The 17748-nt window shown below is 42.4% G+C and overlaps 1 protein-coding gene across 1 annotated transcript in view; it reads left to right on the forward strand.

Moving 5' to 3' along the window:
• Window positions 1–17748, forward strand: part of LOC125362989 (melanoma inhibitory activity protein 2-like) — an 84131-nt gene that overhangs the window by 20148 nt on the left and 46235 nt on the right. The window contains 5 exon segments of the mRNA XM_048361986.1: window positions 5991–6122; window positions 7299–7320; window positions 7419–7507; window positions 15830–15901; window positions 17674–17700. Coding sequence (XP_048217943.1) covers window positions 5991–6122; window positions 7299–7320; window positions 7419–7507; window positions 15830–15901; window positions 17674–17700 — 342 coding nt within the window.

Here is a 17748-nt window from a genome sequence, read left to right on the forward strand (position 1 = left end):
AGGTTATAGGTCCATGAAATTGGATTATGGGTTGGTAGTCACAGCTCCACCTGTAGCACCCCTTCATAAGTGTCAAAACAGGATTACAGACAGTGTGGAAATAAGAGTACAGGTGGCCTTAGAATCTGAAATCTCTCTCAAGGATATGAAGTACTTAGAACTTTATTTACATGTCAGGACATTTTCATGGGAGCTTTCTGAGAAATGGAATTGAAAGATCTGGAAGAAGAGGTAAGTTTTGTGACTGTGAAGTACATGGAAGAAAGTAGGTTTGGAATTTTACATGGAGTTTGTTAAGCTTTACTTTGGGGCCTTTAGCATTTTCCTTGGGCAAAGGATTTTTTCTTTTACTTTCTTTCTTTCTTTCTTTCTTTTTTTTTTAACAAGTTCTAAAAGCTGAATATGATTCGGGAGTCTCATAGTAATTTGAGGACTCATTGAAGGATTTTTATTGAGCGTTCTAATTGAGGCATATATTGCTTTAAGAGTCTTTGGAATTCTAAAGATAAAATTTGGATTATGCATCTCTTCTGACTTCAATATTTACAGAAACTAATTTTCCTGTCTTCCCGACAAACACGAATGTTGTGTAATACCTTTAAAATGGTGAATTATGAAGCAATATCTGCCACTGCCTGGTACTGGCAGTTCCTCAAACTTCAAGGCTGATGTGGCATAGAGAGCAGCTTGTTTTCTGTAAAACTAGATTGAGTGTTGGTCTTGAGAGCAACCTGCTGTCACCTTGGGCATTATTGACTTTTTGTTGTTGTTGTGGGGCTTCAACTCAAGGTCTGGGCACTGAGCCTCTTTGTGCTCAAGGTTAGCACTCTACCAGTTGAGCCACAACTCCACTTCCAGTTTTTGGGTTACCTGGAGATAAGAGACTCATGGGGACTTTCCTGCCCAGGCTGGCTTTGAACTGTTATCCCCAGATCTCAGTCTCCCGAGTAGCTAGGATTACAGGCATGACCCACCGCCATCCAACGTCTTGACTTTTTACTTTTTGCTAGTTTGGTTTAATGCATAAGACTTACTATAAGTTCTTAGGGAAGTTTCCTAAGGAGTGAGATTCTGTTGTGTGTTGGGCGATTTGTTCAGAAAGTATCCAGTTTTCATTTTTGAGTTTCACTGAAGAGGAGTAAGAAGGCAGAATTTCATTAGAACGTTTTTGCTGGGAAGCAAGAGGCATATAAGGAGGAGATGGCTTATCTTACACCTGTGCCATCTGAAATCCATATCTCAGGCTACTTTAGCCAGGGCCCTAAAAATAGGGTCCTACTTTTAGCTGCTGTTCCCAGAGCACAACATCAACGCGATGGGCCAAGGACCTTGGAGCTTGGTGGAGTTCAGGGTGGATGGGCCCTGGCCAGGGCCCAGGTAGGTCAGGGGAGTGGCCCCGGCGCCCTCCCTGGGCACAGCGGATCGGGTCGGGGTTTCCTAGGCCGGGAGAGGTTAAACTCCACTCGGACCACAGCTGACCCGGGACGCGCCTCGGCGTCCAAAGTCCCAAGTCCCGACGCGGTTGGCAGGACGCACCGGCACGCGCCCGCAGGCCGTTTTCGGACAGGCGCGATGACGGTGGCGGGTGTCCTCGCTCCGGCGGGGTCCCCTGGGGTACGAGGGGGTCGGGGCTGGCGCGGCACGCAGGTGGCCGATGGCAGCGGCGCGGACCACGCTGGGGGCCGGGGTCGAGGGTGTGCAAGGCAAGGGGCCTCGCTGCTCTCCGAGCTGGGGTCCTGAGCCATAGATGTGGTGTGCAAGACAGTGCAGCTGGCGGAGCTGGAGGCCGGAACTCCGTTCTCCAGCCGCTCTCGCTCTGAACACCAAGACTTGCAGGGCCGGATGGCCAGGTAGAGCCGCGGCCCCTTTAAGAGAGAACGAGCCGGACACGTCTACCAGCCTCGCTCGCGGACGGAGGGGAGTGCACCGCGGCGCGCGTCCCGCCTCCCCCGCGGCGGCCTGGCCGAAACCAACTCGAGGGGTGGGAAGGGGGGCGTGGAGCGGAGGAGCCGGGGCGCGTGGGGAGCGAGCTCGCAACTGCGCGGCCCAGCGTGGAAGGCAGCGCCTGGGGGCCGAGGCTGCCCCTGCGGTCCGGGGGCGGGCGCGTGCGGCGGGCCGGCGCCCGCGTCGCCCTCTCCGCTCCCCCCTCAGCCGGCTCCGCAGTGGTTCGTTCCGGCCGCCCGGTGAGTGTTCGGGTTCCGGACGGCAGGCTGAGGGTTCCGTGTCGCCTGCGGTGGCCGGGCAAGGCCGTGGCTGCCGTGGCGACTGCGGGGGGCACCATGGAGGGGCTGAAGGTCGCCCCTCAGCCGTACTTGGGGCTGGTGGTGGAGGAACTACGTAGGGTGAGTCCGGGTGCGATCGGGGTTACGCGGCCCGGGCGCCCGCGGGGGTGGGGAAGCTGCGGGCGGGCTTCGGGGGCTCAGTGGGCGGCGCCCCCCACCCGTGCACCCGCACCTGACGCGGCGCCCCGGGGCCACGGTGGGCCTCTCAGGGTGCCCGGAGCCTGGAGACTGGGGAGGCGAAGGGAATATTTGCTCGGTGGACTTTGCGAAGGTGTCGCGGGTGCCTCGGGGTCACCCGAATGAATTAGCCCAACCCGTCCGCCGCGTTATGGATGTGGGAGCCGGGCTCCCGCCACACGTGGTTCCCCACGTCGGTGAGAAACTCGGGGAGCCGTCCTCCGAAATGACTTCCTCGCGGAGGGAGGGAACTTGTGGCCGTGGGAAGCACACCCGAGCCTGGGCGGGAGTTGGGGTCCTAATTCTGCATTTTCTTTCAGTGAAAGACGGGTACCTATTTTTCTTTTGCTGTGTTTTGCTGTGAGACTGTCCCTTGCCTGGTTTTATGTACCAGATCATGTTCGTGTCAAGCCTAGGGATGGAAAGTTCCCAGTGTTCAAAATTTGATGTTTTGGTTTGCATTTATAATGAGGTTGCAGAGGTTTTTCATCACAAGTGTTTGCAGGTATGTTTGTTGACATGCCTAAGGAGCCTTTACATTGCTGTTCTAAAAAGCTGCATCATATGGGGGAACAGATGACACTGTACAAGAGGACACGTACTTATTACCTACCTGATGCGTGTAAATGTAAACCCTCTGTCCATCACCTGTATAATAATAGTAAAGTAAATTTAAAAACCTGCGTTATTTTTCAAAAGGCCACATAGAGGCAATTATGATTATCTTCTTGTAATGGGAATTGAAAGGTGCTGTTCATTCACTTCTGTGTATGTTCACACGTGTATTAACACATACATGGGAGTGGAAGGGACAGCTCTAGGGGGATTTTAAATGAACTAAGATATAGTCTTGATCATTAGCATCATGTTGGAGAAAGGGGGAGAAATTTGTCCAAAGTAGTTTACGGAAGCATACATAATAAAGGGAGAGGAGGGAGCTATTTGACTTTCTTGAGTGGTTAGGAAAGCCTTTCCAGGCTGAGCAAATAGCTTGAATGAAGGAGGCAGGTAACAGCTTGGAGTCTGCAGGACCAGGAGCGGTGCTACTTTTGAGGATAAGATGGTGCTTACTGGAGACAAGTATCATCCAAGTGCTTCTGCAGGGTGCCGGAGAGCTGCTAGATTAGGCTTTCAGTGGGTAGACTTAGGGTTCAAATAGAGCTTCCTGAAGGCTAAATGTAAGGGGAACAAAACTCCAATCAAGTGAAGGAGAAATGAGTAGTAGGATCTGAGAATTCACTCAGAATGGTGAGTTGGAGAGAGGCTTGGCAATTCTTTCACTGATGGTGTTTTTTAGGAAGAGAAGCATATTGTGGCTCAGAGATAATTCCAGATTGTAAATATTCCCCTATATCGTAAACAATAGTCTGTATTGTTTTTTTAAGTTTTAGGTAGTACAGTAGAATATTGGTTTTTATTTATTTTTGGATAACGTGGTAACAAGGAATTGAACCCACAGCTTCATGTATGCTAGGCAAGCACTATCACTAAACCACATGCGTAGTCCCTGTGTCTTTTTTTTTTTTTTTGTCAGTCCTGGGGCTTGAACTCAGGGCCTGAGCACTGTCCCTGGCTTCTTTTTGCTCAAGGCTAGCACTCTACCACTTGAGCCACAGCGCCACTTCCGGATTTTTTCTATGTATGTGTTGCTGAGGAATCGAACCCAGGGCTTCATGCATGCAAGGCGATTACTGTTCCACTAAGCCACATTCCCAGCTCAGTTCAGTGATTTTTTTTTCATGTATTCACTATGTTGTGCAATTACTACATTGTTGTCACCTCTCCAGAGAAACTGAGTATTATTAGGAGCTGTGCTTCTCCCCTCCTCCCATCTCTGCAGAACTACTTGACCTTCTGTTTCTCTGAAAGTTTATCCTCGATACTTCATGTAAATACAATCCTAGATTTTTTTTTTTGGTATGGCTTCTTAAGCATGTTTTCAAGGTTCATCCATATTTGAGCATGTAATAGTATTTCCTTTTTTTTTTTTTTTTTTTTTTTGCCAGTCCTGGGGCTTGGACTCAGGGCCTGAGCACTGTCCCTGGCTTCTTTTTGCTCAAGGCTAGCACTCTGCCTCTTGAGCTACAGCGCCACTTCTGGCCATTTTCTGTATACGTGGTGCTGGGGAATTGAACCCAGGGCCTCTTGTATATGAGGCAGGCACTCTTGCCACTAGGCCATATCCCCAGCCCCAATAGTATTTCCTTTTAATGACCGAACAATATTCTGTTATGCTAATAATATTCTGCTTCCATGTCACAGTGGATGGACAATTGGGTCGTTAGAGTGATAATCAACTTTATATGATTTCTAGTTCCATGGATTTCTCTGCAAATGACAGATTTCATTCTCCTTTATTCTGAATAATACCCTATTGTTTATATGCATCACATTTAATTTATACATTTAGTAAGTACCTCAGCTGATTTTGTGAATAGTGCCTACTGTGAATAATGTTGCTATAAAGATCATGGGCCGGTATGTATATTATATGCTGACTTAGATGCTTTTGAATATATGTCCAGAAGTTGGTTCTTTGCAAAAAATAAAAGTTGGCAAACCTTTAGCTAAACTAACCTAAAGAAAGTGGAAGGGGCTGGAATGTGGCTTAGTGGCAGAGTTAAAGCAGCAGAAATGACCAAAAAAAAAAAAAGAGGAAGAAGATTCATATGGGTGAGATTAGAGACTAGAAAGGAGGCATCCCCACAAACACCAGTGGTACTCAGAAGATCATCAGGGAATGTGTCAAAAACTTGTATTCGTGGCCTGGGAATGTGGCTTAGTGGTAGAGTGCTTGCCTAGCATGCATGAAGCCCTGGGTTTGATTCCTTAGTACCACATAAACAGAAAAAGCCCTTAATGATGCTGTGACTCAAATGGCAGAGTGCTAGCCTTGAGCACAGAGAGTCTCTGGGACAGTGCTCAGGCCTCTAATGTTCAAGCCCCAGACCCCGCAAAAACAAAGAAAACAAATAAAAACAGCTTATATTCTCAGCCAGGCACTGGTGGCTCACACCTGTAATCCTAGCTGCTTTATCTGAGAATCTCAGTCAAAGCCAGCCTGCCTTGGAAAAATCTCTGAGACTCTTATCTCCAGTTAATCACCAGAAAACCAGAAGTTGCACTGTGGCTCAAAGTGGTAGAGTGCTAGCCTTGAGTGGGGGCGGGGGAAGCTCAGAGACAGCACCTAGGCCCAGACTTCAAGCTTCATGACTAACAAAATAAAACCCAATACAAAACCATATTCTGATGAAGTATTCTTCAAGGCTTTGTAGTTTTCATCATAGAGGCCTTTCACCTCATTAGTTACATTTATCTCTAACTATTTACTTTTTTTTTGAGGGCATTGTTTTCTGATTTCTTTTTTAGCCTATTTGTTATTTGAGATTCATCTGCTTTGTCATATGAGTACGGCTATTCCTGCTTGTTTTCAGGCCCCATCTTCTTGGGAAAATCTTTTCTATTCTTTCACTGCAAGTCTGTCTCAGTGAGGTACATTTCTTGTAGGTAACAAGTGTCTTTGTTTCCAAGGTTGTGGCAGCATTGCCTGAAGATATGAGACCAGGCCCAAACCCCTATGGCTTCCCATGGGAGTTGGTCATCTGTGTAGCTTTCGGTGGGCTTTTTGCTGCTGCCTTGTTTTTATGGCGAAGTTTTCGATCGGTAAGTTACCAGCATATACTAAGATAATCGTCTTTTTCTCTTTGGAATAAAGCAGTAATATGAGAGACATGTTTGCTAATTTAAGGAAAGAAGTTCACAATTGAACATGGATTCAGAGGAATTTTTCTGGGCAAAAAAAAAACACCAATTTTTTTTTCTTTTTGGCCAGGCCTGGGGCCTGAGCACTGTCCCTGGCTTCTTTCTGCTCAAGGTCAGCACTCTACCACTTGAGCCATGGTGTCACTTGTGGCTTTTCCTGTTTATGGAATCGAACCCAGAGCTTCATGCATGCTACGCAAGCATTGAACCACTGAGCTGCATTTTCCCCATCCCTTTTATTTTTGAGATAGTGTCTCACTATCTAGCCCAAGCTGGTCTTGAACGTGAGGTCCCCCTGCCTCTACCCCCTCAGTGCTGAGATTATAGATGTGTTACACCATGCCTAGTTTCTCTTATTTCTTTATGAAAAATGCCTTTTTTTTTTTTTTTTTGGTCAGCCATGGGGCTTGAACTGGTTTGAATAAAGTTCTAGAGAATTTTTTTTAGAAAATATGCTATAGTTTATCTGTATAAATTTTTTGGCCTTTGGCATGTGAGTTGTTTCCAGGCCTTTTTTGTGATATGCAGTTTTGCTGTGTCCATTCTTACCCATGTCTCTTGTGTATTTGTGACATTTTGTCTCAGAAACACATCTAGCTATGGATACATTCTGTATGTGACTTAAATTTTGTCTTTTCTACTTGGTCATGTTACCTCGTCCTAATCTCTTACTAGTGAATTTACTACTCTGCCCCCTTCATTATTTGAAAGCTAAAGAAGAAACAGGGTTAGTTTGTGGTTTCCTAAGAGTTCTTTCAGATCTGTTCTGTAGCTCATGGTGACATGATTAGAAAGGCTTTTTAAAATACTTTGACTTAAAGCCAAATATGTTTGGGTAAGCATGGGTTAAATGAAATTAAATAGGTATCTTTCCAGTGAAGTTATACAACAGAGCCTTGATTATGATAATATGCAATGGAAATCTTCAGTGGGTTTTTTTTCTCATTGGCTAACTCATTCATAATAAGATAATGAGTAACCTACTATTTTAAAGTTGGGAGTGAAAGTTAAATAAATTAGATTTCCTTGAATATGTATTTGTTCTAATGTAATGTTTTTGTTAAAAATTTCTTTTAGGTTAGAAGTCGGCTTTATATAGGTAAGCAGGTGTTTTTCTACTTTAGATTTCATCACTATGATGTATAATTTGAAAATATAATAGTTTATTCATGATAATATTGACTTTTCTTTTTTAAGGAAGAGAAAAAAAGCTTGCCCTAGAGCTTTCTGGACTAATTGAAGAAAAATGTAAACTTCTTGAAAACTTTAGGATTGTTCAGAAAGAGGTAAGAGGTTTTTGGAAAAATCCTATTTGAGACAGGGAACTTTAGAGTGCTTAATACACCTACTCCTAGGTAAGCCTGCAGCTGCTAATGCTTCCTTTGCAGAGTGTGGGAGGTTAGTTGCTTGTCAACTTCTCTGCCTGAACCAGTGTCAGGATCTGCTCTTGTGGTAGGGTGTGCTGTTGCCTTACTCACTGTGGTTCCATTTGCATTTCCCTGGCTATGATGTTGAATGCTTTTGATGATGTTTACTGGCTGTAAAGCTACTTTCTCTAATCTTTCTCATAGTTTTAAAGGGATACTCCTTTTCTTTTTGATTATATGAGTTTTCCTAATTCTTTATTAGATAAAGGTATTGAAAATATCCTCTTCCACTGGCTGGTTACTTTTTTTCTTTTTCAAAATTTCAAATGATGAACTGGAAAGCAGATGTTCTGAATTTTACAGCTTATCAGATTTTGATTTTACTTATTTAAGAGACCAAACCAGAGCCTTGTACCGGCTAGGCAAGCATTGGACCACTGAGCTGCATTTTCCCCATCCCCTTTTATATTTGAGACAGTTGTCTCACTAGCCCAAGCTGGTCTTGAACATGAGGTCCCACTGCCTCAGCCCCCTCAGTGCTGAGATTATAGGTGTGTTCCACCATGCCGAGCTTCTCTATTTCATTTCTTTTCTTTCTTTCTTTCTTTCTTTTTTTTTTTTTTTTGCCAGTCCTGGGTCTTAGACTCGGGGCCTGAGCACTGTCCCTGGCTTTTTTTTGCTCAAGGCTAGCACTCTGCCACTTGAGCCACAGTGCCACTTATGGCCGTTTTCTATACATGTGGTGCTGGGGAATTGAACCCAGGGCTTCATGTATAGGTGGCAAGCACTCTTGCCACTAGGCCATATTCCCAGCCCCCTCTATTTCTTTATGATGAATGCTTTTTTGTTGTTGTTGTTGCTCATGGGGCTTGAACTCCGGGCCTGGATGCTTTCCCTGAGTTTTTCAGCTCAAGGCTCGCGCTCTACCACTTGAGTCCCATAGCAGTACTTCTGGTTTTCTGGTGGTTAACTGGTGGTTAATTGGAGATAAGAGTTTCATGGACTTTCCTGCTTGGGCTGGCTTTGAACTTCAATAGTTAGATCTCAGCCTCCTGAGTAGCTAGGATTATAGGCATTAGCCATCAGTGCCTGGCTGAAGAATGCTTTTGTTTCCTGATTAAATAATTTTTTTTTATTTACCCAAGAATTTAAAAATACTCATCTATTACCTTTCAAATGTTTTATTGTTTCCTTTTAAAAATGTAGTCTTGTATTAGTTTGCTAAGTCTTCCAGGACACAATAACAGAGGCTGGGTGGCTTAAACAGTAGTATTAATTTTCTCACAGTTTTGGGGAAAGGTAGCCCAAGTTCAAGGTGTCTGAGGATTTGGCTTCTTTTGGGGCCTCCTTGGCTGTGCATGGCTGTGTCTTTCATGGTCTCCTCTGTGTAAGTACATTTCTGGTGTCTGTATATGTCCAAATTTTCTCTTTTTAGGAAGACACTGGACATAGAGTTAGAGGTACCTTACTGGCCTCATTTCAACCTAATCGTCTTATTAAGTGCTTTGTCTCTAAACGCAGTCACCTTCTGAAGGACTGGAGGTTATGGCTTCACAGACATTTGTGAGAACCATGGTTCAGTCTACAGCAGTCTCTGGTCTATCTGGATTTGAATCCATGTTGGTATAATTAGGAGGGCATATCAAAGTTCACATTATTTTCTCCCATATGACTAAAAAGTTAAATGATGCTGCTTATTGAAAAGACTGTCCTCTGCCTATGGTTATGTAGAATAAAAAGATGTGACTGAATATATATGAATTTGTTTCTCTAATATCTTTGTATCTGGTTGTCTTCTTTCTTTGGAGACAGTGTCTTACTGTCGCTCAGGCTAGCCTCAAACTCTATTCTGTCTTTGTGTCTCAGATGGCTGGGTTTATAAGCATGCAACATCACACACAACTTTTTTCTTTATTTTTTAAAATTATTTTTGTTTTGTGTGTGTGTGTGTGTGCACGCTGATACTAGGGCTTGTGTTCAGGGTCTCAGGCACTGTCCCTCCATTTTTTTCTTCGACTGTTGCTCTGCCACTTGAGCTAACATAGTTCTACTTTTGGCTTTTTGATGGTTAATTGGAATTGAGTCTCATAGACTTTCCTGTGTAGGCTGGCTTTGAACCTTGATCTTCAGATCTCAGCCTGCTGAGTAGCCACCAGTGGCCAGCCCATACCCAATTTTTTTATGTTCATTTTTGAGAAAAACTTTTGTACTAGTACTAGGTGTTTTGTTTGTTTGGCCTTTTCTTTGATCAGTCGTGGAGCTTGAACTCAGGGCGTTAGCCTTGTCCTTGAACTGTCTTTGCTTAAGGTTAATGCTCTACCACTTTGAGCCTCAGCACCGCTTCCAGTTTTTGAGTGGTTAATTGGAGATAAGAATCTCACAGGGATTTTTCTGCCTGGGCTGGCTTTAAACTACAATCCTCAGATCCTGTCTCCTGAGTAGCTGGGATTACAGATATGAACCACTTGGTGCCTGATGACGTGTTTTTATTTCCTGTTTTGGTATCTGACAATATGAGTGTCAAAGTTAGTTCTTTGGGATTTATTTTTTTATTTTTTTGGCCAGTCCTAGGCCGTGAACTCAGGGCCTGAGCACTGTCCCTGGCTTCTTTTTTGCTCAAGGCTAGCACTCTGCCACTTGAGCCACAGCGCCACTTCTGGCCATTTTCTGTATATGTGGTGCTGAGGAATCGAACCCAGGGCCTCATGTATACGAGGCAAGCACTCTTGCCACTAGGCCATATTCCCAGCCCAGTTCTTTGGGATTGTTTTGGGTATCTTTTTTTGTTTTGCTTTGTTAGCTTTTGTTATATTACCTGTATTACATATGAGAGGCCCAAACCCAGTGCTTGGTTTTTCTGACTTTGTTGTTCCTTCAGTATCTTTGCTTAAGAGACTTTCTCCTAACAACCTATGCAGTTTGATCTTTGTGTGGTACATATAGACTCTGAAAAGACCCAATTGTCTATCGCTTCTACCAGAGACCTTGAACCTGGGATCTTCCTGCCTCAGACTCCCAAGTGCAGAGATTACAGGCATACAAATCCATAGCCTGCGTGAGAACTGGCATTTTCGTAGTGCTGAAGTACATAAAAGAATTTTTTGTTGTTGTTGTAGGGCTTGAACTGAGTGCCTAGGCACTGTCTCTGAGCTTTTACACTTAAGGCCAGCACTCTACCACTTTGAAATATAGCACCATTTCTGGTTTTCTGGTGGTTAATTGGAGATTCGAGTCTCATAGACTTACCTGCCTGGACTGGCTTTGAGCCACAATCCTCAGATCTCATCCTCCTGAATAGCTAGGATTATAGATACGAGCCACCAGCACCTGACTAAACATTCTTCAATTTTTTTTTTCTGGTCCTAGGGCTTGAATTCAGTGCTTGGCATTCTTCAATTTTAAAAATTATTGTAAACATTTTTGTTTTGCAGTCTAGCACATTGTGTCATAAGTTTATTCTTAGGGAAGTGTGCTCGCGCGCACGCACACATACATATGTATATATTACATTCCATAAAGTTCACCCACTTAATGTGTGTAATGAGCTGGGCATTGTGGTGGCCTGTAATCCCTGTACTCTGGAGGCTGAAGCAGGAGGATCACAAAAAAGCTTAGGCTACATAGGGAGACCTTGTTTTTCTTCCAGTATGCAAATGAATAGATTTTGGTATTTTCACAGAGTTGTGCATTCATTGTAGCAATCAGCATTTGAACACTTTAGTCACAAACAAGAAACCCTAGACCTCTTTATCACTCTTTACTCCCAGTGTCTACCACTTTAAAGTCTTGTTTCTCTAGACAGAGAGATAGATTTGCTTAATCTGGACATCATTAAGTGGAATCATATAATGCTTTTGGATTGGCTTTTTTTTCTTAGCATGACACTAAAGATAGAGCAATTCCACTCTTAGGTATACACCCCAGAGTAAGGTTTTACATGTCTCAGCATGTGTCATAATTAATTACCTACTTTTCAAATACTATTTCACATCGCAATTTATGGCCATTTGTCAGTCTACAGGCCTTTTTTAAGTAGTAGTGGTTGTGACATGTAGGAGGTTTTGTGTGACCATGTTTTGGGTTGTTTGGGGTGTGTATGGAGGAGTGCTGCATCTGTTAACTCTTTTCCACAGAGGCTGCTCCATTCATATCCTGCCAGCAGCTTGGGAGCATCCTTTTCTCTGGTACTCTCAACTTGTGTTTTATATATGTCTGTATGATTATAATTCTTCTGAGTGTTAGGTAGTGTCTCTTTGTGAATTTTCTTCTTTTTTTTTTCTTTTTGCACAAATTTTTTTTATAGCCACAGACATTTTTGCCTTCTCTGAAAAGGGGCAGATTAAACACCAAATCAAATGGTTCCATGATTTGGGTTTTAAAGACAGGAACAGCCATCCATTCATTCCTTCCCCCAGTCCCACCCATCCTCATTTCTTCCCCAATTTTTCTCTTTAAGTGTGCTGAGTATTTATATATCTTCTCGGAAGGAAAAATTTTCAGTTTCTTATCCTGCTTTTAATTTTCAAATCTTTTTATTTTATTTATTTATTTTGCCAATCCTGGGGCTTGGGACTCAGGGCCTGAGCACTGTCCCTGGCTTCCTTTTGCTTAAGGCTAGCACTCTGCCACTTGAGCCACAGCGCCACCTCTGGTTGTTTTCTATATATATGTGGTGCTGGGGAATGGAACCCAGGGCTTCATGTATGCAGGGCAAGCACTCTACTACTAGGCCATATTCCCAGCCCTGGTTTTTTTTTTTTTGTTTGTTTGTTTTGTTTGCAAGTCCTGGGGCTTGAACTCAGGGCCTGAGCACTGTCCCTGGCTTCGCTTTGCTCAAGGCTAGCACTCTGCCAACTTGAGCCACAGCACCACTTCTGGCCTTTTCTATAATTGTGATGCTGAGGAATCGAACCTAGGGCTTCATGTATAGAAAGCAAGCACTCTTGCCCCTAGACCATATTCCCAGTCTCATGTTTTGTTTATTAGTACTGACATTTGCCCAGGATCTCATGTTTTTGCCAGGCCTAGTCTTTCATCTTCATCCTCTTACCTCAGCCTGTCCTCTACCTGGGATTTACAAGTTTGTACCACTATACTTGGCTTATTTGTTAAGATGGGATCTTACTCTCTCCCCTATTGGCTTTTTAGTCTTTCTTATCACTTGCCTTTAAAATTTTTTTTAAACATTTATTTCTTTATTGTCAAAGTGATGTACATAGGGGTTACAGTATCATACATAAGGGAGTACATACCCAAGTTATTGTTTGCTTGTTTGTTTTTTTACTTATTTATTGCCAGTCCTGGGGCTTGAACTCAGGGCCTGAGCTCTGTCCCTGGCATCTTCTTCTTTTTTTTTTTTTTTTTTTTTTTTTTTTGCCAGTCCTGGGCTTGGACTCAGGGCCTGAGCACTGTCCCTGGCTTCTTTTTGCTCAAGGCTAGTACTCTACCTCTTGAGCCACAGCGCAACTTCTGTTTTTTTTTTTTTTTTCTGTTTATGTGGTGCTGAGGAATCGAACCCAGGGCTTCATGTATGCTAGGCAAGCACTCTACTGCTAAGCCACATTCTCAGCCCACTTCTGGCTTTTTCTGTGTATGTGGTATTGAGGAATCGAACCCAGGGCTTCATGCATGCTAGGCAAGCACTCTACCACTAAGCCACATTCCCAGCCCTCATTAACCTATTTCTGTTGCTCATGTTTTGTCTCTGGTTATTCTGTCTTCTTGAATATCAGACTATTTTATATTAAGTATCAGTGAAGTATAACATATAATAAAACCAGTAAAGATTTTTCTTCTTTCTTTTTTTAACCCCGGAAGGTTCTGGGGATTGGGCAGGGCCTTAGGCTGGCTTTGAACCTTGATCCTCAGATCTCAGCCTCCTGAGTAGCTAGAATTATAGGCATGAGTCACTGGTGTTGACTGTTTTTGAAAAGTAAATTTTGTGTATTTAAGGTGCATAACATTACGCTAAAGTAAGTTTTATTGTGTGTATTTGATGTACATGATGTTATAAGCTTCCTTGGCTTTCTTGCTTGGCTAGTGCTCCACCACTTGAGCCATACCCACAGCCTGGCTTTATGATGATCATTCTGGAAACAGACTCTCATGGACTTTTCTGCTTGGGCTGGTTTTGAATTGCAATCCTCATGATTTCAACGTCTGAGTAGCTAGGATTAGAATAAATACTCCTTCTAGGCCTATTTTTTGTGAGGCTGTAAGAAGTATTATGATTCTTGGGAAGTTTGTTTGAATCAGTTATTCAGACAGATGGTCTTGAATTTTTCTAGGAGGTAAGATTACTTTAATAACACATTGAGGGGAATGAGGGAGGAGGTAACAAACAGTACAAGAAATGTATCCAATGCCTAAGCTATGAAACTGTAACCTCTCTATACATCAGTTTGACAATAAAAATTTAAAAAAAAATAACACATTGAGATGTTTGGAAATAACATCTCCTTTCAAAAGATCATTCTATTTCTAGTTAGACTTTTATGAAGTAAACAGTTTTTCTTGGTATTAGTTTCCTATTGTTACTGTTACAAATCACCTCATATTTAATAGTACAAAACAGTAGCCCAATTTTCTTGACTGAGACAGTGGAGGGCAAAATTTTAAAATCAGTGTTATTGTGTTTGTGCCAAGGTGTGGCAGTTTGTTAGCTTATGCAGGTTTATGGGGAGAATACTCTGCTCACCCTTGCATGTTCTAGATGCTGCTGTTTTCCTTGTACTGTAGCTGTATCACCTTAATCTCTGCATCTACCTTCATGTCATGTTCTCTCCTAATTTTTATCTACCTCAAAAATTATTTCATAAGTCAGGTGTTAGTGGCTCAGGCCTGTCATCTTAGCTACTTGAGAGCCTGAGATCTGAGGATCTAGGTTTGAAGCCGGCCTTGTAGGAAAGTCCATGAGACTTTTCTTTTTCCCCAGTCCTGGGGCTTGAACTTAGGGCCTGGGCCCTGCCTCTGAGCTTCTTTTGCTCAAGGCTAGCACTCTTCCACTTGAGCCATAGCACCACTTCTGGCTTTTTCTGTTTATGTGGTACTGAGGAATCAAACCCAGGGCTTTATGCATGCTAGGCAAGCACTCTACCACTAAGCCACATTCCCAGCCCTGTCCCTGAGTCTTTTGCTCAAGGCTAGTGCTCTACTACTTGAGTTACAGTGCCACTTCTGGTTTCCTAGTGGTTAATTGAGTCTCATGGACTTTCCTACTTGGGCTGGTTTTGAACCATGATCCTCAGATTTCAGCCTCCTGAGTAGCTAGGATTACAGGCGTGAGCCACCAGTGGCTGGCATAGGGTTGTTGTCCTTTTTTTTTTTTTTTTTTTGCCAGTCCTGGGGCTTGGACTCAGGACCGGAGCACTGTCCTTGGCTTCTTTTTGTTCAAGGCTATCCCTATACCACTTGAGCCACGGTGCCTCTTCCGGCTTTTTTAGTTTATGTGGTGCTGAGGGATCAAACCCAGGGCTTCATGCATGCAAGGAAAGCACTCTACCACGAATCCATACTACCAGCCTGGGTTGTTGTTCTTAATACTGAACTTTATGGCCCATTCCACCTAGCAGGTCCCCAGCTTCTGAGCACTTAAAATCTTTGCTTTGTTGTCCAAAGCCCAGGTCAGCTTCTGTTTTGGGAAACAGGTAATGCCAAATGCTTGACTTACCTTTCTGTGGATTCCATCTTTTACAGATTTTCTTTTAATAATAAATGCATCTTTGCAAATCTTTTACTTACATTTTTTCATCCTCACTTGTTATTTTTCTCTGTCTTTTCAATATTTTGTATTCCTTGCTTGCTTTGTCATATGATACAGATTAAAAGGGAAAATTTTTCATGGACATTTACTATAAAATTCTCCTTATTGAATAGGATCACAGAAGAATCTTACTGGTTAAGGGATTAATGAGCAACTTCACATAGGTATACTTTGTGAGGAAATCTTTGGATAACTTGAGTAGAACTTTCTCATTCTTTTAAGTGAAGTGCGCTGGAATGAGTTCAGTCTTGCACACTGTGAAGCAGGCTTTAGAAGTTTCTGTTGTCATAGGGCGAAGTTCTTTTCTCCATTGCTCAAGCTTGTGGCTTGTGACCTTTTGGCAGATTGATTAGATTAAGAACTTAAAGCTAAGTAGGTCCAAGTAAACTTAACACCTGTGGAGATGACTTCTTAGGCACCTGTGTGTATAAAATTGGGGTGAAGTCTGTAGTTTTTACTTACGTGTTGCCTTGTTTCAGTATGAAGGCTTAGAGTCATCTTTAAAGGATCCCAACTTTGAGAAGGACTCAGCAGAAGCACAAAGTTTGGAGGTAAAAAAATAATAGTTTAATGTAAACAGGGAAAAGATTTTAACTAAGTATACATAAACTTTCAAAATAACCTATCTTCTCAAAAGTAATCATGTCAAAGAAATGTGAAAGAACACCTCTGGATGTTCAAACTTGAACAAGTTAGAGGGAACAGGATATACATACTTAAAAATCTTAAGCTTGGACCTGGAGGTGAAGCTCCAGTGATAGAGCTTGGGCCTTGAGCAGAAAAAGCCAAGCAAGAGCTGGAGGCCCTGAGGGCATGCCGCAGTACTGGCACCAACAAAACAAAAAACAGCAAAAAAATCCCTTGAGTTCTTGTTGCTAATGTGTTCTGAAAGAGTCATCTTTAGCTTCTTGGACTCCAGAGATATGGAGAAAGAAGTTTTTCATTCTTCATTCCTGAGTAATATATTAAGGTGATCATTCCTTTTTTGATACAGTTTGTTCCAGAAAAGAAATAGGATTCATTTTCAGAAACTTAGTAAAAAACAACAAAATAAAAATTATTAGGAAATTTAAGAATTTTGGAAATAAGTTATATAAGTTTTGATAACATTTCCTTTCCTCTCCCTATAGTAAGATCGAATTAGTATTAAACTATTGGTTTGCATTGTATGTGGTGGAGTGCTGGTCAGCATTTGACTGCTCTCTAAAAAGCATTTGTTGAGTTTTGCGATGTAAACATTCCCACAATGGCCAGTTGAGTACTGAATGAGAAGTTTAATACAGAGTAGTTAATTTTCCTGAGCGGAGACTGTTTCAGCTAGTTGTGGAAAGGAAAGCGCGGTACTTTGTAGTGTATCTAGACTAAGCTGGGAGTGACTCTGGACTGTTGGAGATGGAGGTGGTGAGTAGTCTGCTTCTGCTCATGATAAGTCAAAAACAGTAGACCTTGTACTTTTGGTGTATGTGTTCAGTCTAACTTGGCCTATCACAACCACCGATTGTGTAAGCATCAGGATACCTGGCTCATGACTCGCAATGCCCTTGGCAAGAGTCCAAAGAGCAAGAAATTCATTGGATTTCAAATAAAATCTTTAGTCTTTTTATGTCATTTATTACCTGTTAATATGCTCAAGCACTTGTTGAAATTGTTACATTTTATTTGTTGAACCAGTAGAAATTATTACTAGATTGGTAAATAAATACAGGAAGCCATTTGGCATATTAGCAGATGAATAGCATCTAGGAAACAAAAATATTTGGTGGGGGCTGGGGATATGGCCTAGTGGCAAGAGAGCTTGCCTTGTATACATGAGGCCCTGGGTTCAATTCCCCAGCACCATATATACAGAAAACGGCCAGAAGTGGCGCTGTGGCTCAAGTGGCCGAGTGCTAGCCTTGAGCAAAAGGAAGCCAGGGACAGTGCCCAGGCCCTGAGTCCAAGGCCCAGGACTGGCCAAAAAAAAAAAAAAATTTGGTGGTATTGTGGATAAAATAGACATGCTGATTTGTTATCAAGAGAATGAATTATCTAAGCTACCGGTATATTAGGTTTTAGCTGAATTGAATATTTTGACCTTTTTTTCCTATTTTTTTTTGCAAGTTTTTCTCAGGAATAGTAATTGTAATTGAGTTCAGACTATAATTTAATACAACTTTTGCAAAGTAAAGTCTCATGGTTGATTCTATTAAGTAAAAATCCAACCAATAGAGGAATTTTGGTTCAAGTTAAGAATTCCTATAATAAAGTAGTTGAAGTTGGGGAACTATATGTAAACAAGTTTTTTTAATTACTGTGTTATCTTTTGGTTATTTTAAAAAATAAGTTTGACCAAGAATCACAAATGTCAGAGGTATGTTTACTATATTATTTAAAATCCAAATGGAATAATCCAATAACA

Source organism: Perognathus longimembris, chromosome 14 (assembly GCF_023159225.1).
Source record: "Perognathus longimembris pacificus isolate PPM17 chromosome 14, ASM2315922v1, whole genome shotgun sequence".
Taxonomy (NCBI): domain Eukaryota; kingdom Metazoa; phylum Chordata; class Mammalia; order Rodentia; family Heteromyidae; genus Perognathus; species Perognathus longimembris.